Here is a 26082-nt window from a genome sequence, read left to right on the forward strand (position 1 = left end):
AAAAATAAATAAATAACACAAAAAAGTAGCAGGAAGCAAAAATCAATTGCTCTCCTGTATATTAGCAATGAACAAGAATTTGAAATTAAAAACATAGTATATTTTTACTAGCTACTCCCCCAGAAGAAGTACTTAGGTATAAATATGTATACATACCTTAAAAAAAACTACAAAAATCTGATGAAAAAAAAATTTAAACCCTTAATAAGTAGAAAGGTATCCCATGTTCATGGATAGACTCAATGCTGTCAAGACGTCAGCTCTTCCAACTTGATCTAGAGAGTCAATGAGGTCCCAGGAAGTTATTTTGTGATATTGACAAACTGATTCTAAAGTTGATGGGGAGATGCAAGTGGCTTAAAATAACTAACACAGTATTAAAGCGAAAGAAAAAGTGAGAGTGCTGAGAGTATCAATTTCTTGAGTTCCTGTAAAGATACAGTAATAAAAGCACTGCTATTGGTGAAGAATAAGTAAATAGATCAGTGGGACAGAAAAGAACCTATAAATATATCCATAAGTAAAGTTGACTTAACTTGGACAAATAAAGAAAGGTGATACAATAAAGACAGTATTTTCAACAAATGGTGCTGAAATAATCAAACAACCACATGCAAAATAAATAAATAAATAAATAAATAAATAAATAAATAAATAAGTATCCAGGCAGATCTTAACACCCTTCACAAAAAAAAATGACCCAAAATGGATCATAAACCTAATATAGCTGGGGATACAGTTCAGTTGGTAGAGTGCTTGCTTTGCATGCACAAAGCCCTGGGCTCAATCTCCAGCACCACAAACAAACAAACAACAACAACAACAAAAACCTTAAATATAAAATACAAAGCCATAAAACACTAGAAGATAATGTAAGAGAAAAATCTAGATGACCTTGGGGTTGGTGATGGATTTTTATATACAACACTGATGATCCATGAAGGATAGAATTGACAAGCTGGACTTAAATAAAACTAAAAATTTCTGCTCTGTGAGAGACATTGTCTAGAGAATTAAAAGACAAACTATAGACTGGGAGAAAATATCTGGGAAGGACACATTTGATAAGGAAATACTGTTAGGCTTTAAATGTGAGGTGTCCCCCAAAAGCTCACGTGTGAGACAGTGCAAGAAGGCTCAGAGGTGAGAAGAATTCTAACCTGACCAGCCCATTAATCCCCTAGTAGGGATTAACTAGGTGGTAACTGGGGGCAGGCAGGGTGTGGCTGGAGGAGGTGAGTCACGGGGGGGGGGGCATGCTTTTGGGGTATATACTTTGTTCCTGGTTCCACTCCTGAGTGGCTTTCCTCCTCCACACCTTCCCACCATGATGTTCTGCTCCCTCAGGCCCAAAGCAACAGAGTGGGCCATCTTTTCCTCCTATAATTGTTGTTTCCAATTTCTTGGTCACATCACTGAAACACAGGTATCCAAAGAACTCTTAAAACTCAGCCATTAAAAAATTAATAAATAAAAGCAATCTGTTTTTTTAAAAACAGAGCAAAGACTTTGACACCTCACCCAAGAAGACAGACAGATGGAAAATCATCCCATGTATGTAAGGTTGACTGATCTTCAAAAAGGGTGCCAAGAACATTGACGGGGGAGAGACAAATGTTGCTGGGAAAACTGAATAACAACCTAGGAAAGAATGAAACTAAGCTTTATCTTAGATGCAACAAAAAATTAAGTCACATGGATTAAAGTCCTAACTATAGTACCTGAAATCACAAAATTCCCAGATGAGAATCTAGGAGAAGGTTTTCATGACATTGATCTTAGCGATGATTTCATGGCTGAGACACCAAGAGCACAGGAATCAAGAGCATAAATAGACAATCGGGACTGCTTCCAACTAAAAAGCTTCTGCACATCAAAGGAAATAATCAAAAGAGTGAGGAGACATCCTAAGGAAGAGGAGAAAATATTGCAAGCCATAAGCCAGATAAGAGGCTAATTTCTGAAATATACAAGTGACTCCTGCAATTCAATAGCAAAAATGACAAAACAAACAAACAACAACAAAACCCCCTGATGACCCAGTTTTTAAAAGGGCTAAAGACTTGGCTAGACATTTCCCCAAAGAAGATATCAAAGCAAGCGATGTGGATATGGAAAAGTGCTCAACATCACTAATCAGCAAAGAAACGCAGATCAAAGCCACATTGAGATGATGCCTTAAACCTGCTAGGGTGGTTATCACACAGAGAAAAAGCCCCCAAACCAAGTGTTGACAAGGACTTGGAGAGACTGGGAACCTTCTACAATGTTTAGGAATGCAAAAGTGGCAGCCTCTGTGGAAAACAGTAGGGAGAGTCCTCAAAACATGAAAAATAGAATTACTATATGATGTAGCCATCCTGCTTCTGGGTATATATCTAAAATAAAAAAGTGAAGTCAGGGTCTTGAAGACACACTGCACACCAGTATTTACTGCAGTACTATTCACGATAGTCAATATGTGGAAATAACCTATGTTTCTATTACCAGATGAATAGATTTTTTAAAATGAGGTATATATACATGATTGAATAATATTCAGCCTTAAAAAAGGAAAATCTGACAAATGCTATAATATCCATGAACCATGAGAACATAATGCTAAGTCAAATAAGCCTGTCCCAGAAGGATAAATACTGTACAATTTCATTTATTATGAGTTGTTTAAAATAGTCAAACTTACAGAATTAAAGAGTAAAACTGTGGTTGTCAGGGATTAGGGGTTAAGAATTTGGAGAGTTGCTAATCATTAGATATACTGTCTCAATCATGCAGGATGAATAAATTCAACATTGTATAATTCACAGTACTGTACTGTGCACCTAAAATTTTGTTATGATTTCATACTATGTGTTCTTACCACAACAAAATTAAAAAATGTAAGAGAAGAAATGCAAATAGCAAATAGACATAACCTACTAGGAAAATGCAGATTAAAACAAGATACTACTACAAACCTACTAAAATAGCCAAAAGCCAGAATACAGACAACACCAAATACTGACAAGGGTGTGAAGTGGCATGTGCTCTCGTTCATTGCTGGTGAGAATGCAAAATGGCACAGCCACTTTGGAAGACAGTTTAGCAGTTCCTTATAAAATTAAATATCCTGTTACCATTTGAGTTAGCATTCAGGCTCTTTGGTATTTACCCAGGAAGGATGAAACACAAAAGCACACAGATATTCATAGCAATTTGATTCATAATTGCCAAAATGTGGAAGCAACCAAGATGTTCTTCAGTTGGTGAATGGATTAAAAAAAAAAAAACCTGGCATATCCATATTATGAAATATTACTCAGCCCTAAAAGAAGTGAATTACAAAGTCATAAGAAGACATGGAGGAAATATGTGTATTCCTTTTTTTTTTTTTTTTTTCACTTTTTGGTTCTGGAGATTGAACCCAGGGGCACTTAACCACTGAGCCACATCCCCAGCCCTTTAATATTTTATTTAGAGACAGGGTCTCATTGAGTTGCTTAGGGTCTCATTGAGTTGCTTAGGGGCTCGCTAAGATGTGGAGGCTGGCTTTGAACTTGTGATCCTCCTGCCTCAGCCTCCTAAGCTGCTGGGATGACAGGCTGCACTGTGACGCCCACGTGAAACGTGCATCACTAAGTAAAACAAATCAGTCATAGAAGGCTCCATGATGCAGGATTCCAGCGACGTGACATTCTGCAAAGGTGAAGTTATGGAGGCAATGAAGATATCAGAGGTAGCCAGGGGCTGGGGAGAAGGAAGGGTGGACACAAGGAACGGGATTCGCGGGGCAGAGACGTGACTGTAAGAGACATGACGCAGGTCATTATGCTCCTCCAAACCCGCAGAGGTGACATGGGTGCAAGCTCCTTCACTGTGACACAGAGGCTGCGCCGTGTGCAGGGGACACATGGACCGTGGGCCTCTGTAGGTAGAGAGACGTGACTTCCTCCCCTGTGTGCCTGACCCCTGGCCCGGGTTCTGGGACTCTGGAGCAGGCTGCGCTGTGGGCGGGGGAAAGCCGTGGAAGCAGAGTGGACCCGACCTGCCTGAGACGAGGGTCCCCACGGGGTGTTGGGGGCAGGAGGGGTGTCAGGAATCGGGCGAGATGTGGAAGGGGGCAGAGAAAGAGGCTGGGCGTAGGGCCGGGGGGCAGAGGAGGGCGGCTGGAGAGTCCACCAGGCGAGGCCCAGGAGAGCAGAGGTGGAGGGCAGCCTGGCAGGGGCAGCCGTCCAGGGAGGAGCAAGGCCACCCAAGGGCGTTCCTGTGACTGCTTTCCTGGGGGCCGATATCCCCAGTGGAGCCCAGGGAATATTCTAGAATGGAGCCCTTGTTGGAAAATAAATCCATGGACAGGGAGAAATCCCTGGACAAATAAGAGAAGTAAAATATCAAGAGAAGATAGGAAAGGAGAATCCAGAGAGAAGGAGGTAAAGGTGGGCACAGGAAAGATCGAGAAATAATACTTTGGGATTTGCTCCAGAAATGTTTTCCTGCAGATATATATATATATATATATATATATATATATATATATATATATATATATATATGATTTTTTAGTTGTAGTTGTACCTTTATTTTTATTGGTTTATTTTTATGGGGTGCTGAGGTGCTGAGGATCAAACCCAGGGCCTCTCGAATCCTAGGTGAGTGCTCTACCACAGAGCCACCACCCCAGCCCTTTTCCTGGGTTTTGCAATTTAAAGTCCGTGTGAGTTTGGCTTCTTAGTGGATCTCAAGGTTTCCAACGTGAACATTTCAAGGCTCCAGCTTTCCAGCTCCAGCGTGTTCAACCTCTATGTTTCTGTGTCTTCCCCTCTTTGAGTAAACAAGTCATAACTGCTTATCTCTCAGCCACTCAAGAATAACAAGGAGCCACTGTCCTTATCTGGTCCTGCTCCCTGCTCAGAGGAGTCATCCCCAGCCCCACGTCCAAGGGCAGCAAGTCAAGGCAGCACTTGCTCCTTGCCTTCATTTCCCACCTTTGAACACGCAGTCCCTCTAGAGGTGCCGTGTTTATTGTTACAGGGCTTCAGAGTCATAAATCATGCTCATGACATATGCTAATTGTGGTAAGCAGATACAGACAGGAACAGCATAGAAAGCTACCTCCAGAGTTACGACACACCAGCTAGAATACAAACGCAGCGGGGCAGGACCATGGCCCATACTGTCCCAGCACCCAGAACTAAGTAGGTACTGAGCTGAGTATCTGTGGCACAACTATTCGAGGCATAAGATCCAGATAACATTCTATCAAAAACATGACGATCATTTAAGTATATGTCATAATCCAAACTGATCAAGTTTCTAAAAAATTCCCAAGTCCTTTTTTCTTTGAATTGTCTCACCCTTCTGTCTCTGTGAACCTCTGTGCATAACTGAAATTCCTACAGTTAGTTCACTGAAATGTTTAGAGGACAACAGAGATACGAATGCTCTGCTCTTTCCCTCTTTTGCTTTTTAATTTTTTTTTATTTGTTTTTGGTGGTACCAGGAATTGAACTCAGGGGCACTCGACCACTGAGCTACATCCCCAGCCCTATTTGTATTTTATTTAGAGTCAGGGTATCACTGAGTTACTTAGCACCTCGAAGTTGCTGAGGCTGCCTTTGAACTCGTGATCCTCCTGTCTCAGCCTCCAGAGCTGCTGGAATTACAGGCATGTGCCCCCAGCCCAGCCCTTTGCATGTTTGAACCACTTTTAAAACAAACAACACCTGATAATATCGAGCCGTTTGTCTAAAGACTTGCTTCACATAGGATCATTACAGCTGTGTTACCAAAAATCAATAAAAACAATGAAAGAAAGCACATTTCTTAAAAATTTTGCCCTTGCCAGGTGTGGTGGTGCACACCTGTAATCCCAGTGGCTCCCAAAGCCAAGGCAGGAGGATTGTGAGTTCAAAGAAGCCAGCCTCAGCAACTTAGTGAGGCCCTAAGCAAACTAGCTACTTAGCAAGACCCTGTCTAAATAAAAGATAAAAAACAAGCTGGGGATGTGGCTCAGTGGTTAAGTGCTCCTGGGTTCAATCCCTGGTACAAGGGGAAAAAAAAAAAAAAAAAGAAATCTGCCCTTCAAGAGGAAGAAGTGCCCCAATATGAAAGAACAGATGAGTTTCAACCCCCTGGGTACTTCACCAGCTCCTCCAAACCAAAGTCTGGGCCCACACTGGACACCTATCCTCTTCCCTCTAGGCCTGTCCTTCTGGGTTCCATTTCAAAACATCTTGTGACCTTGTGCTCAGCCTTCTGCAGGGCCTTGTGGACATGCCTTTCCTCTGTCTGTGAATGCCACCAGTCCCCAGGTCCTTCCTTCCTGTCATCTCCATCCCCATCTGCTTCTCAACCCCCCCCTGCCCTGGACACACTGGTGGCTCCGACCACGGTCTCTCACCTGGATGACCACTCGCACAGCAGGACTGGTTCCCCACATCCAACCTTGCTGCCCCCAGTGAGCACGCTCCCCCGCCAACGCCAACATGGTACCTGCAAAATGCAGACCCGCTCAGGTGAATGCTCCAAGCCTTAAGGGGCCTCCTGTTTCCAGGATGAAGTCCAAGCTCAGCAGCCAGACATTTAAATGCCCTTCCCAGCCTGGCCCTGCCTGCTGGCTCTCCACACCCATCCCTGGTGCGCCTCTCCAACTGGACTCCTGCAAGGCTCCCAAATGTACCATGCTCTTCCTGGTCCTTGCTGCCCCTCCTGTCCCTTAGGATTCAACCCACTGAGCCCTCTCCTCCAGGAAGGCTTCCTTGACCTCTCAACCCCTTGGCCTGGCCAAAGGCTGCCCCTGCCCCGTGCTCCTGGGCACCTGGCCTTGCTGTCATGTCAAGCTGAGCTCCTTTACTGTTAGGTTTCCAGCTATGTCCATGGGACACACCAAGCTCTCAGCCACTGCTCATCTCCTGGCCTGAGCCCAATGCCCACCTTGTTGAAAGATGCCATCTCCCTATTTGATTCCCCAGATCTAGCGCCATGTAAAAACAGTATGAACAACAGTGAATAACTAGAACATTCTATTGGCTAAAATCCAGTTCTGAGATGAACACGCTGATGTGTGCTACCTATACCCATATTCAGTGCCAACCCTAACCCTAACCCACTTGTAGAACTTGTATGAGGGGCAAGTAGATATTTATTTCTGACATGCACAGAATAAAACATTACTATGGCTAGATCTGTGGCACAAACATCTGGGAACTTCTAGATGTCAGGACAAGCATCTTCCATTTGGCAGCACTTGATTAGACATCAAAAGGTGAGTTTAAATCCTCATTAACACTTAGTAGTCTGTCACTGGTCCTTCCTGGGACCCAGTTTCCTCATCTGAAAAACAAATCTTCCCCAGTTGCCCAGAAGTTGAAACTGTCTGCCATTTTTCATGCACCAAATTTGAAAGAAGCTTGAATCAGAAGATTTCTAGGGGAGAAAAATAGGCTACTAGTGTGTCTCACATCTGACACTGAGTTATGTTTATATGTAAAATGTAAAGATGGCAAGTGGTTTAAAATGATTTAGCCATAAGTTGTTCTGTGGAGAAAATATATATAAACAATTATGGACCAAATTATAAAGTGCCTGGTGTTTTAAAAGAAAACACAAGAATACAGCAATCATTGCAGAGTCAGGAAGTCTAGTGGTAAACAACCTATGATTTACAGTATTTGTAAAATTTTTTCAAAAACTGCCTAAAATTGCACCATTTTCCTTTTCTTTCATTTTTTAACTGCTACATAAACAGTATGACAAGACGATTCCACGGTGCTTTGTCATTATACATACTCAGAATGCGTAAGCTGCTGGCTTAATGTAGCCCTTTTGCAGAACACAATTTCCTAGAACAATTTATTTTGGCCTCCCCGTTGGCAATGCCATGTAGCTGAGGATACTGGAATCGATATTGCTACATTCAAATCGTGAGTATCTTAATTTGAATGTGCTTTATAACCACTTTGATCAAATCTATGGTTTACATAAATTTAAAGAAACTCTGATGGAAACCTTTGTCTTCCATTTTCCAAGTTTCTAAGTGTGACCAGAGTGTCCTAGTGTCTGAAAATTGGATATACATTCAGCAAAAGCTCTTAGCATTTAGTACATTGTACACTTAAAACATATATATATATATATATATATGCATTCCACGGGTTCCCTCCCTCTCAGCTCTCCTCCCACATTGTGAGCTTCCAATGATGCAAAATTAGTAGATTCCTAATTGCTTTTGATATTTTTCCTGTCCTCATCACCCAATCTAGGAGCTGTGGGAACCATGCTGGAACAGGGGCGGCTGCACCGGCTCCTTTACTGTTAGGTTTCCAGGGGCTTGAAGCACTCACGGCTCTTCTAGCACATTCTAGTGTGTATTCTAGTATATATATTTGCACATGTATATATGTATACACACACACACACATATACATATACATGTAGGGCTGGGCATGTAGCTCAGTGGTAAAGCACTTGTCTGGCACATATGAGACTCCAGGTTTGATCCTAGCACTGAAAAAAAATTAGTAGTAGAGGATAGGAAAGGCAGCAGAATACAACAGACACTAGTATGGCAATATGTAAATCAGTGGAAGTGTAACTGATGTGACTCTGCAATCTGTATACGGGGTAAAAATGGGAGTTCATAACCCACTTGAATCAAAGTGTGAAATATGATATATCAAGAACTATGTAATGTTTTGAACAACCAATAAAAAAATTAAAAAAAAATAAATGAATGCACACTCTTACTTGAATTTTCTTAGATTGCTCCAAACAATTTCTTAGTAAAATCATCGTCACTTCTGTGTATAATCTTATGAATGTAGTCTTTATAGAACTCTTTATCTACTTGTGATCTTGCAGTTTTAATTTTGAAGCTTTTCCAAAAGAGCATTAGGTTCTTGCATTATTTTTAAACCTAACAGAGTCTACAATTTTTAAATTGATTACAGTTTTATAGATTAGGCATTCAACTCACCAGAAAAGTATAAAATATCTTATTCTTCCTTATCAGATCGAACCTCATAACCTAAAGGAATCTTTCAAGCCCTAGTTTTCTGAAGATAACCCATTTGCTTTTCACACTCTCAGTCTATTTATTTATTCATTTGTGGATTATTTGCAGAGCTGGGGACTGGACCCAGAGCCCTGCACAAGCTCGACAGGCAGCAAGTGATCTGCCACTGAGCTACAGCCCTGGCCCCAAACCCACATATTTAAATTAAAATATTACTCTTAAACATGTCTCATTTCTGGTAAGTTCCTAAGCCATAGCAAGCTGTTAAATATACTCTGGGGCAAAAACATACCACTTTTGATACCCCCAGAAATTCTAGCCTGACTAGATTCCACCTGGCGGACAGCAGCTGCAGCCTGTCACTGACCCTTCCTCTCTGCTGTCCTCCTGGCAGGACTTGGCCCCTTCCACAGGCCAGCCTGTCCTTCCTGTGCCGCGGGTTCCCTCCGTCTCAGCTCTGCCGGTGTCCCTCTCCTCCTGCATTATGAGCTTCCAATAATGTAAAATTATGTAGATTCTATTCCTAGTTGCTTTTGATATTTTTCCTGTCTTCGTCGCCCAATCTAGGAGCTGTGGGAACCATGCTGGAACAGGGGCGGCTGCACCGGCTCCTTTACTGTTAGGTTTCCAGGGGCTTGAAGCACTCGCGGCTCTTCTAGCACATTCTAGTGAGTTTCCACAGGATGCTCCACTTCCTGCGTCATGAGTGAATGACTGCATCAGCATTTAAAGATTCCAGGTGTGTACTCGTATCTTTTATCCAGTCATTCTGAAGAACAAGGGCTATTTTATTACCTCCTGGCCCCTGTGTCCCTATGGACATGACCACTGTGGGCTAAAGATGAAACCATACTTAGAAGCATTGAAGATCGGGGTCTCCTGGGTCTCGTATCTCACTCTAAAAAATAAAGATTATAACGTGGACAGTTGTTGGAGGGATCATTGGGGCCAGTTAATCACATCCAATTTTTTCTATTATTATTAAAAACAAACCAAAAGTATAAAGTCACATTGTTACACCTGTAGTAAGAGTTCTAATGTCAATATACGTGATGGAAAATCAGAGTAAAAACTTTCCCTGAAAGTTCTTTCTATGCATCGCCCCCAAAATATAGCATACCTGGTTTTGTACACGCCTCATCATGATTTAGTAAATATAACAGCACGATTTCCACCAGGGTTTGGTGGAAACAGAGCTGTTTCTTCCCTCAGGCATTTGGTAAAGTAGTTGCACTTTTAGAGATCACGGGCCAGGAAAAGCTCCTTCTTGTTTTTGAGTTCTTCCATTTTCCTAGTAAGTGCAAACAGTTCAAAATGAGCTTTTTCTGGAACACCGCTGACTAGATTGTGCCAATGAGCTCATTCGACAAAGAAGAACGCAGGCAAGATGGTAGTGACAAAGGCCTGGCTCACCATCAGCCCTTGAATGTCAAGTTTTGAGAACACTTTGAAAACTGGGCCCCCATTTCCCCAAGTGATGTGTTGATTTTCTAGTGTATGTGTTAGCCTTGTTCCCTTATATAGGAATTGTTTTACCGAGAAGTAATTTTTTGCAGAAGTTATTTCTATAAAATGAGAATAAAATCTATATTCTGGAAACATAGTTTCCTTATATCTAGCTACAAGTTATTTAAGGTAGTCTGTGTTTTAAAATCATAAAAAACTCACTTGATTTAGTGAATGTGAAAACATTACAAAAATGTAGGTGCCCTTCTTGCCACTTCTGTTCCACAAAAATCAATTCTAGTCTTAAAAAGAAATAGTCCATGTAATTAACATGTGACCCACAATTTCACTCCTGGGCATTTGGCCCAGGAAAACGAAAACTTATATTCACACAAAAACTGCTGCATCGATGTTTATAGCAGTTTTATTTGTAACAAATTCTGGAAAGTATCCTGAAGTTCCAATACCAGGGGACTGGTTAAAGGAGCTGTTACAACCGTCCTGTGGAATATTACTCAACAAAAAGGGAACAAACTATGGACACACACAAGTGGAATGTCCAGAGAACAAGGCCAACTAAAAAAAGCCAGTCCCAAAGGGTTACCTGCCATCATCCCATTTATACAACATTCTTAAAAGGGCAAAATTATAGAAATGAGAACAGTCCGGTGGTTGATAGGTTTATCAGCTTTTCATCACTGTAACCAAAACACCTGACAAGAACAACTCAAAGTAAGAAAAGTTTATTTGGGGATCACAGTTCCAGAGGCTCAGTCCGTGGTCCACCCATTCAGCAGCTCTGGGCCTGAGTGGGGCAGAACATCATGGCAGAAGGGAGCAGCAGAGGAGGCTGCTCAGCTCAGGGGAGTCAGGAGCAGAGAGAGTGAGGAAGAAGGGGTAGGACACCATCCCCAAGGGTACACTCCCAGGGACCCCCTCCCTCCAGCCAAGCCCCAGTTGCCTACAGTTACTACCCGGGAGTCCATTCACATTATTAATCCATCAAATGGATTAATCCATGCCGCAGTCCAGCTGCAGCAAAATAACCCGGGGGAGACGAAAAACTTGTGTAGATTGATACAGCAGGAGTGGCAGCCCTTTATTGTAGGACAGGAGGGGTATTTATACATTCCACACAGCTTATCTAATTAACATAAACTAGATACAGCAGTCAACCAATAAGGAATCTCCACACTTAATGGCTCGCTGGCGTTACTTCACAAACCACTCCCTCTGCAAAATGCCAGGCGCCATCCTGACTTGTTTACAGACTCTAACAAATCCACCCAAGTGGCTGCAGCTCTCATAATCATTTCCCCTCTGAACACTCTTTGCAGGGGACACCTCACATCCACTCCACAGCACGAGGGTTAAAGAGCCGGTGGGATGGGAGAGGAGCAGGTGTGGCCGCACACGGGTAATATGAGGGATCCCCGTGGTGGCGAGAGCAGTTCCTGTCCTGCCTATAAGGACGTCAACATTCAGGCTGTGGTATTCTACTGTATGTTGCAAGACATGAGGAAACCTGGGTAGGGGTTCAAGGACTTCTCTGCATTATACTGTACAGCTGCCTGTGAATCTAGAATCCTCTCAAAATCTACAAATTCAATAAAAAGGAAAAAAGGAAACATTCTAGCCTACTAAATGTATTTGGCCTCACTGAGGTCAATTCATTATGGCCCCTGGAGTCGGTGAAAACTGTGGAATCAGGTGGAGCCCAAACTGGGCCACACCCAGCAGTTTCTGCGAGGGTCCTGGGACTCTCCCAGGTCCCTGAAGGGACGACCTCTGGCCACAGGGCAGGAGGCCTCCTTTGGAGAGCTACCCCTCCATTTTTGCCATAGGTGCTACAGAGGTCATGACAAGGAATTCGCCAATGGCAAAGTAACCCCAAATGTGTCCACTCCATGGAGACCCGGACGCCAATCTTTTTTGTTTTAAATCAAACGTTCCAACACATAGCCAATGCTCCACCTCGTGTGGCAATTTTTTCTTTTATCTGAATTGCACTAATAGAGCTGTTCAGAAAGGAAATGTTCCATCCCACAGGGGCTAATGTCGAGAATTAAAATACACATATGATACCTTTCAAGACTTTTATGTCCAATAACTATAATAGAGTCCTATTAGAAAGTGATCTTGAACACTCTCATGCTACCTGACACAATCACTGAGATAAAGGGATCTTTTTGGACCCTCTTTTTCAGGTCTAAATATTCATTCCATCCAATAAAGACATTTTAGAAAAACAGTTACCATATAAAATTTATTTCATTTTTTCCTTCACTTTGTTTCAAACAGAAATTATTTCAGCGACATTTTTATCAAAAGCATTTTCAACAAAATCGATGATGAAGAAGAGTTCACCCTCCCCACATGGACAACAAGGAGCTCAACTGGAAAAACACCGTTGTCTATAAACAGAAACATTCAAGACATATTTAAATCCCCTGAGCGCTCGACTTTTCCAGTTCTTTTCCATTGAGACTGAAACGGATGTCAGGAAATTTCAAAGACCGATGGCTGAATCTAAAAGGAAAAAAAAAATCATTTAGTTGTCACGATCACTGCCATTGTCAGTCCCCAGTACCTTATACTTCCTGATCACACTGAGCTTCACCAGGCTGCTTCTGCCTGGGAGAAGACAAATCACCAATCGATTATATACACTGATTAAAAATGCTACCTTAGGAGGTATTTTAATAACTTAGTAATGGGGTGAAGTGTTTCTTCTAATTGCTTACTTTAAAACATTTTTGGTAACAAAAACACTAGCCAGGCCGCACCGAACACTTACAAACATTTCATACTACAGTCTACATGGACTATCCAGGGGCCCCCAATGGTGGTACAATCCTGCAACTGGTTGAGGTCACATGGAAAATAGAATTATATGCTAATTTGTCCCTATATTAAGTTATCATAAAGGTTAGACGAAACACAGTAAAGTGAATTCTGGAAAAATAATTAACTAAATAGGTTGGTATGTACCGTATCAAAGTAAACTGTTTATCTTAATAGATACAAATATAAGAAAGATTTTTTAAGGCAGGGGTATTTTGTCATTTTCAAAAACAAGTGTTTTAACTAACCCCAGGCAATGACTTGCATAATTTAAAATTTTTTATATAAATAGTTGTTCCCCAAAGAAGCATAGGAGCAGGGTGATTTTTTTTCAAGGGGGAAAAAATAAAGAAAAAGAGAGAAGGGCATAGTATCCAGAAGAGAATAATTTTCCCAGAAAAAAACTTCACTTTACCTACACATTTCTTAACTCACATAAACAGTTCTCTGTGTGCCGTAAAATGAGCACACATGTTCAAACTAAATGGTGGGGTAAGAAAGTATTGATTTTAATGCATTTTTAATTTTACTCCAAACTAAACAACAACATAGGTATTTTCTTGGCATAGATCTGCCTGAAGAAAATATGCTTTATTCAAAAATCTATTGAGAAAGAAAAATCTAAATTATTTTTTCTGGAAGACATAAGTCATTCTATGGATTCTGCGTTGATTTAAAAAAACCATAAGACCAAATCAATCGTTGAAGGATTGGGCCTACTAGTTTCATATACGATGACGGCACATTCCTCATGTTTCTGGATTTTAAAACTACTTTTGCAGAAAAAGAGAAAGAACATGGGAGGCAGGTAACGATGGCCACATGAAATCTTGCAGCATGTGGAATCACAAGTGCAGGATTTCGTGAAGCACCCAGTTCATTTAAGAACACAACAAAGACACTGGCAGAGATCATCTGTGTCATACCCTTAGGCAAATTCCTGGGGGGAAAAACACAATTATTTTATACTCTCAAGTCTATCCTTTCTGCCATCAAAAGATGTATTTATAATTTCCATATAAGAAATATGCCATGCCGTAGGAGAGCTTGCATTCATACAGCCATCTGAAGTTCCTTTAAATCATAACTCATTTTTAATTTCTGAAGGGATTTTTCCTATTGATTTTAATGATTTTTTTTTAATTTTATTTTTTTTATTGGTTGTTCACAACATTACAAAGCTCTTGACATATCATATTTCATACATTAGATTGAAGTGGGTTATGAACCCCCAATTTTACCCCAAATGCAGATTGCAGAATCACGTCGGTTACACAGCCACAATTTTACATAATGCCCTATTAGTAATTGTTGTATTCTGCTACCTTTCCTATCCCCTACTATCCCCCTCCCCTCCCCTCCCATCTTCTCTCTCTACCCCATCTACTCTAATTCATTTCTCTCCTTGTTTATTTTGATTTTAATGATTTTATGACTACTAGTTACCATAGAATGAGTTAGGTGCTCATGAAATATCAGTTTGACATCTTGTTCAAATACTTACTTTTCTCCCTGCATTCCCAGCCCTGTCTACCCTATTTTTCCACCTACCAAGTTAGATATGGAGATATTCAGATATAAAATCTTCAAACACCTGGACACATAAACATGCAGGTATATACCTCTTACTATTATTTTGTTGGAAGGATTTTATGTATTGAGATCTTAATACACTCCTCCCCCTCCCCCCAAAAAGAGCAAAAGTCTAACAAAAATGAAAACCTGCACTGATGCCTAAAAAATCAGTTCTTAAGTAAATTAATCTTCATTCCCAGGGAACGCAATCTGATGTCCAGAGACTGAAAGTCGGTCTACCATAAAATATGGCACATTAAATACTACAATGACCCACTTGAAATGTCTTCATGCAATTATAATGTCCTCTACAAACAACTGTGGATACAGTTATATTTTAATATTCAGTACCTGAGGTTTCCATGCAAAATATATTGAAATTGTAAAGATACTGAAGTCGGTTTAAGATAGTATCAAACAAATCAGTAGCTATTCCATGGCAAAAATGAAGGTTGAAAATCAGACTTGAAAAGAATTATTAAAATGAGGAAGAAATATTGAGTTATCACAAGCAACACTACCATTCCTGCTTATAAAATTCAGGATTTCAACCAGCTAGCTGGGAAGAATGAAAAGCTTCTTCTAACCAGCTAAAAGGAAAGTCTTTACCAAGCCCCTTGAAAAAGCTCATTTTCACATTACTCAGGCTTCATTATGCTAAATCAATATTCGTTTAGTCACTGGGGTTATTGACATATTTTAAAATAAAAGTATACCCTTCAGCTACTGCACTCATTACAGGTAATTTGTCTTGTCAGAGAGCAGGGAATATTATCCTAGTCTTTCAGGGGCTGACAGCCCATGGAAATACCTCCCCATGGTTACAACTGTAAATAATTTTAAGGTAAAATATTGAAAAATCAATGACTGTTTCCTGCAATCTGTCACAAACAAATCAATCATAATCTGCACTGCCAGAGAGTATGATTTGAAGGAGATGGGAGCAGATGTAATTCTTGGCTGGAATCTCTCATTTCAAAATCACTTCACATAATGGTGTCATCATTTAAACACTTAACAGTCGGTGCGACTGCCACTGGAACATCCAGTCGGATAAAACCACAAGGAGGAGGAGGAGAAAATGCCATCACTATTATGTTAACAAACATTTAATTTAAAGGGTTGCTGCATTAGTAAATTTCCGCTGAAAACGGTTTTACCTGCCTCTTTTGCGGTTTGAAATTAATCAAGGCTGCTTTTCTGTGTTCTGATGCCTAGAAAATTAGCCCAGGACTCAAAGTATACTCACAGGCCTTTTATTTTAAAAGTCCATTACAGAGAATAAAATTTGGAATGGCAAATAAGACATTTCCATTTCAGAATATTCATAATTCTATTTTCAAAACAATGATTAAAAAACAGTGTCATTGATGTCAAGATGATACTTTGATGACTTAAGAGCAGCTGTAAAGGAATACAGTAAGACCTGTTCAATCTAAACACACCCCTGAGCTCCATATACAAGCTACACCACAGAGGGATATACAAAAACCAGTGCGATAACCCAGCATCCAAGTGCAAAAGTTGCTCAAGGTCATAATATTGAATAGTTTTACAAATGTAAACTGCTTTTCAAATAATCACTTTGATATTCCCATTTTTTTCTTACACTATATTTTATGGTCTCCTCAGCTGCTTATAACCCTCTGTATAGGCATGAATAAAAGAATCTGAAAATTGGTATATTTTGCCTTTCTGTTGGGTTAACCCCAAACACTATTTGACATGAAGATTAGTCTCTTTTCTGAAGGTTTGTGTTTTTAAATGTACACTAGTTCCTTTAGTGGGTGAAACCAATTTTAGCTATCACATTTCTTACCAATTGCCTAATTATACAATTAGACACATGAAGTCCTTTATTGTTTATTAATATTCCTCCCTAGATAGAGTTCAGGGGGCAGACATCTTTGATGACTAGAAAAGTAGTTTTTCTTAACAAGGAAAACAAATAGATACAAATACCATTCCAAAACAGAAGCCTGTAGAAAGCTCTGAGAGGAAGTAATTGGTCTTTTACAAACACCAATTTCTAATTTAACCTGCATCATCAATGTGCAGATTGGCATCAGGAAGTGAAGTCTTTTCTGATAGATCCAAATCGAACCCAATTTTTGTTCTTCAAGAATCTTAGGTGTATTTCTCCAAGGCCAACTCCAGGTTTTTGAAAACGAAAAAGCACGTGGGTAAAGCACCAAAGGCATCCCCCAGAACCAAGCAAGAGTCCTCCTTCCATGGGAATCCCCGCAACAGCTGCAGGCTCGGTAGCCAAGCAATCTCGCCAGTGGAAAAGGAAAGCCTCACCAGGCCTAGGATTATAGGAAGAGCAGAGACCCACAGCTCGGAACCAGGAGAGGCAGCCATGTGCTGAGCTGCTGGTGCACGCACTGGAACACCCCAGGCGGGCCCAACTCACTTCTCGCCAGGGCTCTGGAACCAGCTGCCAACCACCAAGTCCTCCCCTCCGAGCCTGGCTTTTATGGCTGGCAGCAGATCTCCCTGCAGAGAACACATCCCCCAGTGAACCAACAAAGGACGTGAGGTAAACGGGGACAGTGGGACAAGGCTGGTGCGTGTCAACCACAAACTGAAATGTTAGTCACCTACTAGCACCGACCAGGACACCATCACAGAGCTCAGTCTCAGAAAGAAGCTATTTTAAGGGTGCTGAGTCTGCCGAAAGGAGATTTCTCAGTGTTCCCAACGCAGCCCTGACATACCCTAAGAGAAGCAGGCTCAAAAACTTAGCAGAGGAAAATAAGTCTGCTTACATATCCCAAATTCAAAGAAAAGGCTGTCTAGTGGATAAAATTCTTATATATATAAGGATGGTTCAGGATTACAAAGAAAAGTCTTCTTTTAAAAGAGAGAATATTACCTTCCTGTCTGCAGACTCTCCTCTTCCTACAGCCAGGACACTAGATCCATTAGGAACTGTGGACTCCTGGAAAGAAGAACAGAATGGTTAGCCCCCTCTCTCCTACCTCTTCCTTCCTTCGTGGGATCACAATTTAATTACCAATTCTTCAATTGATTTTATTCCTGAATGATACATTTCTCAAAAAGCATACTCGTTAGCTATTTCCACCAGAGAACATTTAGTATGACCTTATCCATTAATCAACCCTAGCCCAAGACTGGAGGCCGCTTCCTTCTGGTTTCTACAGTGGCAGACCTTGCCCATGTCTATTTTATTACAAAAGGAATAGAGTTTAAATACATTTGAATCACACCTTCAGTGCATGTGAACTATGAGTTTTCATAATAAATTTGGCAGATGACAGATGTGAAATTCAACAAATCTGCATATATGTTTAGATTTTTTCCCCATATTTATCCTTAGAAGGAAAAGAAACAACCATCTAGATCCTTTCATCTCTTAAATTCAACAACTCTGTACATGCTTTAAAACAAAACAAAAAAGAAGCTGAAAGGTAAACAAAGAGGAATCAGACTGCCCGCCCTCCCCGCTGAGCATTTTCTTGATATTTGTGTCATGTTTTCTCACTTGCTGGAATGCCTCAGCTCTCCGCCATACACGAAACTCCCTTCCATAAGTCCTAATCAGTAACAGGGGAAGTCAAGTCTATTATTTATAATCAATTATTAGTTCACATTACAGTAAAAATCACTTTAATGCCTTAAAAAGTATCACAGAGAAGCATTTTTTTCTATCGAAATATATGCTAACTGTACTGCCTTCTGTAAAACTAGCTTTTTATTTTTGTCATATACTAATTTTTTTATTCAACAAAACATTCTGTTACTAAGTCCTATTCCTTGCTCTGCCCACTAGACAACACAAATATTCTGCAAAATAATTCTTTCTCATGCACCTATATTCAGCAGCCAAATTTTAATGAGAAATGGCAAGTTCTGCCTACACCTGTATACTATTCGCTACTAAGAGTTTGGTACTCATGACCGGATCACAAAATTTACCATTAAAAGAACTAGGTAATTAAAATAATGCCAAAATGTGATTTGTTACAAGTAGAGTCTTTTTAAAAAATAATAATTGTATTTCTATAAAATATCTTAGTCTTCATATTTATGAAAGGTAATGAGTTACTTTATAAATTTCGCTACCCAGTAGTAACATTCAAATGAATTATTCAATGTAATTCCAGGAAACATGACAAATAAAAATAAATAAATTACCCAGTGTCATTCTACGAATCCAAAAACTTTCTATTTACTACACTCTCGGTGAATGCAATAATGGAATTTTAATATTGAAAGGCCTCAAGTGGAATTCTCTACCTTCTGTACTTAACCTCTGTCACCAGTGTCAATTCTTTGGTAAAGCCAACCCTCATGCTATTTTGAGTCACTCCACACACAAGCATCCCCACGGTGTGTGTGTGCAGACACTCACCTGCAGATGAGCCTTGGGACATGCAAGAATAAATTTCAGCCAACATTTGGAGGAACCCCACAGTTTGAAAGTGAACTTAGCTGAAAACATCCAAACGTATTATGGAAGCATCATACTTATCACCTGTATAGAAAATGGAAATGATTCTGTTTAAGGAAACACAGAAGACTAGCAATACTTCTGGGATATTAGATATGAATATCTAATCTAATTTTCTCCAAGGTATCACTCCATATTATGGTGAATAAACAAATAAAAGCTGTATCAAGGTGTGGAATATCATTAGCTTGAGAAAAGGCTAGAAAAATGGATTACATAAATCACAACTGCAGGAGAAAATTATATTCCCTTCTCCTGAACAAATGTCAAGTTCATCCTCACTAATAAAGACTTAAACTCAAACTACATTAGAATATACTGGTTTTCAATTTTGAAGCATTTAAGTTAATTTGCCAAGCTAAATTGGTGCTTAGGTATAATACAGCTATAAAAACATTGCAGATTTATGCAGAAATAAGTTATCAGTATCACACTTCAGAGTAGTGCCGAGAAAGCAATCCAAACTCATTACTGAAAAGGAAAATAGAATTTCTACACATTCTTAAAGCTGTGCCAGCTGTTATCCTATTTAGAAAAATTATTCTCCACCAAACAGCTACCGAATATGCCAAAAAGATGTTAAAAATACAGACATCAACACATAACCTAGATAATGAGGAGGAAAAAAAAAAAAAAAACAAAGATACTGAGATACTACCACTCAAAAACAGGCTGGGCTAGTTTAGAATAAAAACATGGTTTCAAAGTATAATATTTATAATCTATTTAAAAGAACATATTTAATCCATTCAGGATTATAGGATTTCATTTATTTCCATGTTATCAACTAAAGAACATTTTTAATTTTTCCTAAGATTTCTAGAATATATAAATATATTAATAATTACTTGATGCTATCAATCAAAACTGATGATATGCAATTAGTTCATGTTCCTATTTCATCTCTTCCAACACAATAAATTTTTAAATAACACATGGATAACAGCATGAGGATGGAGATGCAGCTGCCAAAGAAAAAAAATTTTGATGGGGGGCTGAGGGATAAATAAAGCAATTATCTCTAAATTAACGCTCTTGTTTTAGTTTGAGCAAACAAATCTAAATAAGTCTCCCTTTGATTTTAGTTTACCATGTAATTCTAACCAGCTAATTATCCTTGGAGTCAAGAATGAGCTGGGACCCTACACCTGGCTTTTCCGATCATGATCATATGCCTGTGGTCTTCTCTACTTTCATTTCCTCTTTCTACAATGAGTTTTAATATTAAAGGGAAAACACACACACCTCTCTCACACACGCTGATGGACAGCCAGCTTCCAGGAAAGAGTGAGCTACAAAGAGAGGGGGAAATCTTAATGTAATCCTTATGTTAAGGGGTATTAGGTGCTGGGTAAGCCAAAGGTAATATAACCAGCAACATCCGCCTTGCCATTGTTTTTGCAGTCAGAGATTTAGAGTGAAGGACAGTAATGTTATTTTAGTGGTCACCCAGGTTATGATTCAGATCCTTAAACTAATGCATCGTCTCCACTTGCTCATCAATTCAAATTTACAGAACAATATTTTGGAAAAGATAAGTTCTCCTCTATTTCTAGAACTGAAAACAAGGCATTCCACGAATGTTGCAGCTAGGCACTTGATAATATGGAAAAGAAACTGTTTTCCACCATTGAGACACCATGGGAGACTCTTTCCTCTCCAAAAAATTCCAATGGCATACATTTCTCATGTATGCACCTTTTTGTCATATTCCTGTTTCTGAACATTAAGCATGGCTTCCTCAAAAGGTGTTTTCTAAACACCAATGTTTGCTTAATCATATACTGCAGTCTTATGTTTTTAATTTTTTTTTTCAAAATCAGAAACCATTTATTCTACAAAGGTAGAGTACAAAGAAAGTAAGCTGAGAAGATATATTGCTAAAAAGCCACAAGTAGTATTACTACATGCCAGAACACTTAACATTAAACTACCATTTCTCTCTAAAACTTCTGTTGCCAAGCGGCTCACAAAATCTGCAAGCAGAAAGAGAAGTTTCAAGTGCAATTAAATTCTCCAAAAGCAAAACTGTACAAAAAAAATATGCTGCCCTTCTTATGTCTCCATTTATAGACAACATTTTCTCAGGATCTTAATTAAGATAACGATGCACACCTGTGTCAACATTCTCTGGCAAGACAGCCTTATCAATCATAATCCTTTAAGTACACTCTAAAACAGCCAAGCGATATGACAGAAGCAATCTGTTGCCTTTCCTGGAGTTGGTGTTGTGTCTCTCCCACAAGAATGATGAGATCTTTAAAATACAGCAGCCCTACTTTTATGAGTCTTTAAAGTTTTAACAGTAAACAGCTATTACACTAAGCAAACAGGAGTAACCTCTTTTGCACATGATTGAAACAATGACAACTATACAGTCAAAAACTCAAAGAGCAAGCTTCATGGCCATGTCTTGACAATACAATTATGGATCATGTTTGAAAGCTTTACCTTTTAAGAGTTATGCATAACTGGATCCAAGCAGACAGGGCAAACCAATAAACCCTTAGTAAGTTTAAATATGAAGTGTAAGAGCCCCATGTTAAAAACAATCAGAGCAAACCTATCCCTATTGTAAGTTAACATATTCAGAAAGATACAAATGCAGTGGTAAGTAAAAAGAAAAGCCAAGAAAAAAAATTTGTGGGTAATCTGAGATGAGAGTTGGGTTGGTTGATCTCACCTCTGCTGGTGGAGAAAAGAGATTCAGTGACAAGAGACCTGTGAAACTACTGCTAACAAGTAAACTGATTCTCAAATGGAAAAGCTGATGAATAGAAAGGGAAAGAATGGGGAACAGAGCCTCACCACCAAGATACAAAGTTAAAACTGGTTGTTTACCAGAGAAAACGTGAAAGCGACCATCTAAAAAAAAAGGGAGAACATCGGCCTGATGCAATCTGAATTCCGCCTGCCTACTAATAATCAGTCCTTCCCTTTCACATATTAGCACAATTCTATCTCAGAAGCCGGGCGGCCGTGGCCAGCAGAGCAGCAGACCCATCAATGTGCAAATAAAGCAGAAAATAGAGACATCCTTAAGAAATGAGTCTTAAATTTGACGTAGAGCGGAGGTGACAACCACGGCAACAGAACCATAAATTCTAAATGCTTCAATATCTTGCAGGATTCTTTCCAGTCCTCCCTGACACAAAAAAGAAGAGACCAAAAGCGGGGTGGGGGGAGCAGGGTGGTGGTGGTGGGGGGGAGAGAAACAGCCGTGGGTCCAGCGTGGTAGGATTATGTAATGAGGATGTCTGCGTGACAGACTCGGATTCTCGGTGGCACAAACCTCCACGGCTCCATTTCAGAAACCCATCGTACTGGACCAGAGCCCAGAGAGTGATGGAGGGGACACGCGTGGACGCAGGGGACACGCTCACGCGCGTCCTCCCGCGAACGGTGACACCGGGAGAGGCGCATCGGAGGTTCTCGCGGCCCACGCGCGGGGCCCCGCAGCGTCCTCCTGGTCCACCAGGGGACGCGGCCGCGGCTCGGAGGCGGAAGCCGGCGGCGCGGCACTGGGACCCGGCTCGGAGGGGGCTCACCTCTGCTCCGCGGAGCGGGCTCGCGGGACGCGGACGCTCCCTCGTGGCAGGCGCGAGTCCCCGGCGGGCGGCGCACGCGGGCTGCCACCGACCGTTAGCGCGAAGGGCTGCAGCGGCGGCGGCGGCGGGCGGAGCCGGGGGCGGGCGCGGAGGAGCCGCGCGGCCGCGGGAGGCGGGAGCCCAGGCAGCGGGGTGGGGACGCTCCGGCTGCTCCCTGCCGCCACCAAGACCGCCCCGAGCCCGGGAGGGTGAGCCGAGAGGCCGCCACTGGCCTGCTCCGCGCTTCCCGGGTTCGGGCTGTGCTGGCCGCTGCGCCTCGCTCCAGTGTCGGCGGGCTCGCAACCCCCTCGGCCCCGAATCCTGTCCCGGCTGCACGCTGCCGTCGGCTTCTCGTCTCCATGACAATAGTGCAACCGAAGCCCCGCCCGGCCCCGCCCCTTCCGTGCCGGGACTCGGAGGGAAGCGAGCTGCGTCATTACGGGGCGGAGCCAATGGAAGACGTCGTCCAATCAGAGGCGAAGGCCGTGTAAGGGAAGGGCGGGACTGACCGAGAGGCTCTCGGGTACTGTAGTCCGGAGCGCTCTGTCGGCCTGAGGGGCGGAACCTCTTTGGGGAGCAGACGGAGGGGAGGAGTCAGCGCGCGTGCGTGAAGGCGCGCCGCCGGGCGGGTGCTAGTGTGGGGAGTTGGGGTTAGTGTTTGCTCTGGCTGAAGCTCAGGATATAAAGTGTGTCTTGCGCGTCAAAGTCATTGTAAGAAACTTTGTATATGTTGTGCTTCGGTGGCGTGTGGCTCCGTTATAAAAGCTCACGAAGTCTCTGATACACAGAACTCGACCGCAGTGCCCGACACTGGGCAGGCCCCCGTCTGGTTCACCAGCGCCCCTGTCTGTCCCAGAGTTCGAGTGCGTCGGTGACTTGAGGCGGCGGGAGGCGGAGAGATTGGGAGAGGATCTGTTTTGTATTCTAACTGAGTGGCCGTGGTGGGCAAGGGATCTGCCTGTGACTCAGTTGTGTTTGTCTTGCCAGCGCCTCGCTGAACAAACAGTGGTTGGGTTGGGCACTGCTCTGCCTAGTGTTTGCAGTGGAGCTTGGGCGGGTGCGAGAGTGCATGTGAAAGGCAAGGCAACTTAGTTGAACAAAAGGGAAGGGGACCCGCACCCTCCGCCACTACCGAGCTAGCAGGGCGAGCTGCCCATGGAAAACCGACAGAAGGACGCTGCGCCACATGGGGGTGGAAGGGGAGGTGTGGGGGGGCGAGGAGGTCTGGGGACCTACTCCAGTGTAGCACCTTCTCCGTTTGGTAGTTCTTGCCCACTACCTCTCCTCTAGAAAAAGGCTACCTCGGCAGTCCCAGGACCCCAGTGTCGCCTCCCTCGCTGTCCCGCCGGGCGGTCAGTGGAAAGAAGGCCGAGCCGAGGCCTGGCTTTCGCCCACCTGCTGCTGCTACCGCTGCTGCTTCTGCTGCTGCCAGCGCAGAGGGGCAGTCATCCCGGACTCCCTGTGCCCAGGGCGCCGGCATCCATTGGCTGTCTCGGGGACCTTAATCCCGGATCTCCAACTCGCTCCAGGGACCCCTGGCTTGAGGGAGAAGCCAGTGGGGAGTGGGTGGCGAACCACCTCGTAGCCCAGCCTCCGGGAGAACAAGAAATCCGCTCACAGCGAGGAGAGGAGAGCACCGAGCGTTCGCCCGAGCAGCCTGCGGCTCCGTTCCCTTTGTGCTTTCCAGCGGCCGGACCCGTTATCGGGGCCCGCCGAGCGTCGAGACTGCCGCTCCGCCCCGAGTTAGCCAGGGAGGAAAGTTGAGGAGATCGGCGCGCTCGGGATGTGATTGTCATCCTGGGGCCGGCGCTCGAGAGTCTGGGAGAAAGAGCGAGAGGGAGAGACCGGGGAGGGGAGAAGGGGGAGGCAAGAGAAAGGGGGGAGAGGGGGTTGGCGGAGGAGAGGCGGGCGCTAGGGAGGGGCGAGGGGAACGCCAGCGAGCGGGAGAGGGAGCCAGGGAGGAAGAGGGAGAGGGCGAGGCGCGCCTGGCGGCCGGGTTGGCTGTGGCCGCCTAGAGGCTCCTGCCAGTCCTCCCACCGACTACACCCCAGGAAGGAGGAGCTTCGGGCGCGCACAAGGCGTCAGAATCCTCAATTTCCAACTTAGCATCTTGGCAGGACCTTTGCGAAGCCAAAAGCAGAGCCCCCCGGTGCAAAGAGCGAGGGGGGAAAAAGAGAAAGCAGCAAGGGCGGGGAGGGGGAAAAAAGCCTAGCCCGGGCGAGCGAGGCGCGCAGAGGAGCGGGCGCGGCGGTCGCAGCCGGAGGCGCGCGGGAAGCCAACAAGGAGGCGCCGCGGGCCGGAGCCCCGGAGCCCGGGCTCGAGGAGCAGCGGCCCAGGGCAGCCAGAGGCCAGGTGCCCGCCCGCTCGCCCTCGCAGGGCGCCGCCCGGCTCGTTGGCGGCCGCGGCGCGGCGCGCCCCATGCCCGTGTGTGGCCATGTCCTACCCGCAGGGCTACTTGTACCAGCCGTCCGCCTCGCTGGCGCTCTACTCGTGCCCCGCATACAGCACCAGCGTCATTTCGGGGCCCCGTACGGATGAGCTCGGCCGCTCGTCTTCGGGTTCTGCGTTCTCTCCCTACGCTGGCTCCACTGCCTTCACGGCGCCCTCGCCGGGCTACAACTCGCACCTCCAATACGGCGCCGATCCCGCGGCTGCCGCCGCCGCCGCCTTCTCCTCGTACGTGGTGAGTGAGCGGGATCCGCCGCGGGCGAGGGCAGCGGGGCTCGGCTAACGGGCGAGGGCTGCTGGGGACACGGGCCTAGGCACCGCTGCCGACCTCCCCCGCCAGGCTTCGCGGTCCCTACAAACTTTGGCGATTGTCTCGCTGGGCTTCGTCCGGGCCTTGGGCTCAGGAGTTGTTCGGAGAAAAGCCGCGTCTAGCTAGGATCCTTGAGGTGGAGGGAAGGGTTTTGAGGGGAAAGGTCGTTGCAATTAAAGCCGGATTTGGTTCAAACGGAAACTCCGGGCCGCCCTGCAAATTTTATTTTTTTGGTTTTGCCATTTTGGAAAAGTTCAAAAGAAATAGATCCGAAATCAGAACAGAAGCGTGCTAAATCTATGCAAATGTGTTTGGCCTCGCCTTTAATTAATCCTCCAAAATGTTGCAAATCCGTAATCCTATCTTCACAATCCGATTTGGAGGTATTAAATTTCTGAAAAGTCGA

The 26082-nt window shown here is 43.3% G+C and overlaps 1 protein-coding gene and 1 long non-coding RNA gene across 3 annotated transcripts in view; one reads left to right on the forward strand and one right to left on the reverse strand.

Annotated features, from left to right (window-relative positions):
* Nucleotides 1-12685: 12685 nt before the first annotated feature.
* LOC308637960 lies at nt 12686-23258 on the reverse strand. The gene is made up of 4 exons (XR_014019716.1): nt 22880-23258; nt 19233-19355; nt 17733-17798; nt 12686-12967 (listed from the first exon to the last, which is right to left on the reverse strand). It is a non-coding gene; the product is annotated as an uncharacterized lncRNA (long non-coding RNA).
* Nucleotides 23259-24871: 1613 nt separating this feature from the next.
* The window catches only part of IRX5 (iroquois homeobox 5), a 75617-nt gene continuing 74406 nt past the window's right edge, over nt 24872-26082 (forward strand). For both annotated transcript variants that reach the window (XM_081274865.1, XM_081274864.1), the window contains exon 1: nt 24872-25601. In XM_081274865.1, coding sequence (XP_081130991.1) covers nt 25353-25601 — 249 coding nt within the window. In that variant the 5' untranslated portion in view covers nt 24872-25352. The remainder of the gene's footprint in view (nt 25602-26082) is intronic.

Source organism: Spermophilus citellus (genome assembly GCF_964194105.1).
Source record: "Spermophilus citellus genome assembly, chromosome: 18".
Lineage (NCBI taxonomy): Eukaryota > Metazoa > Chordata > Mammalia > Rodentia > Sciuridae > Spermophilus > Spermophilus citellus.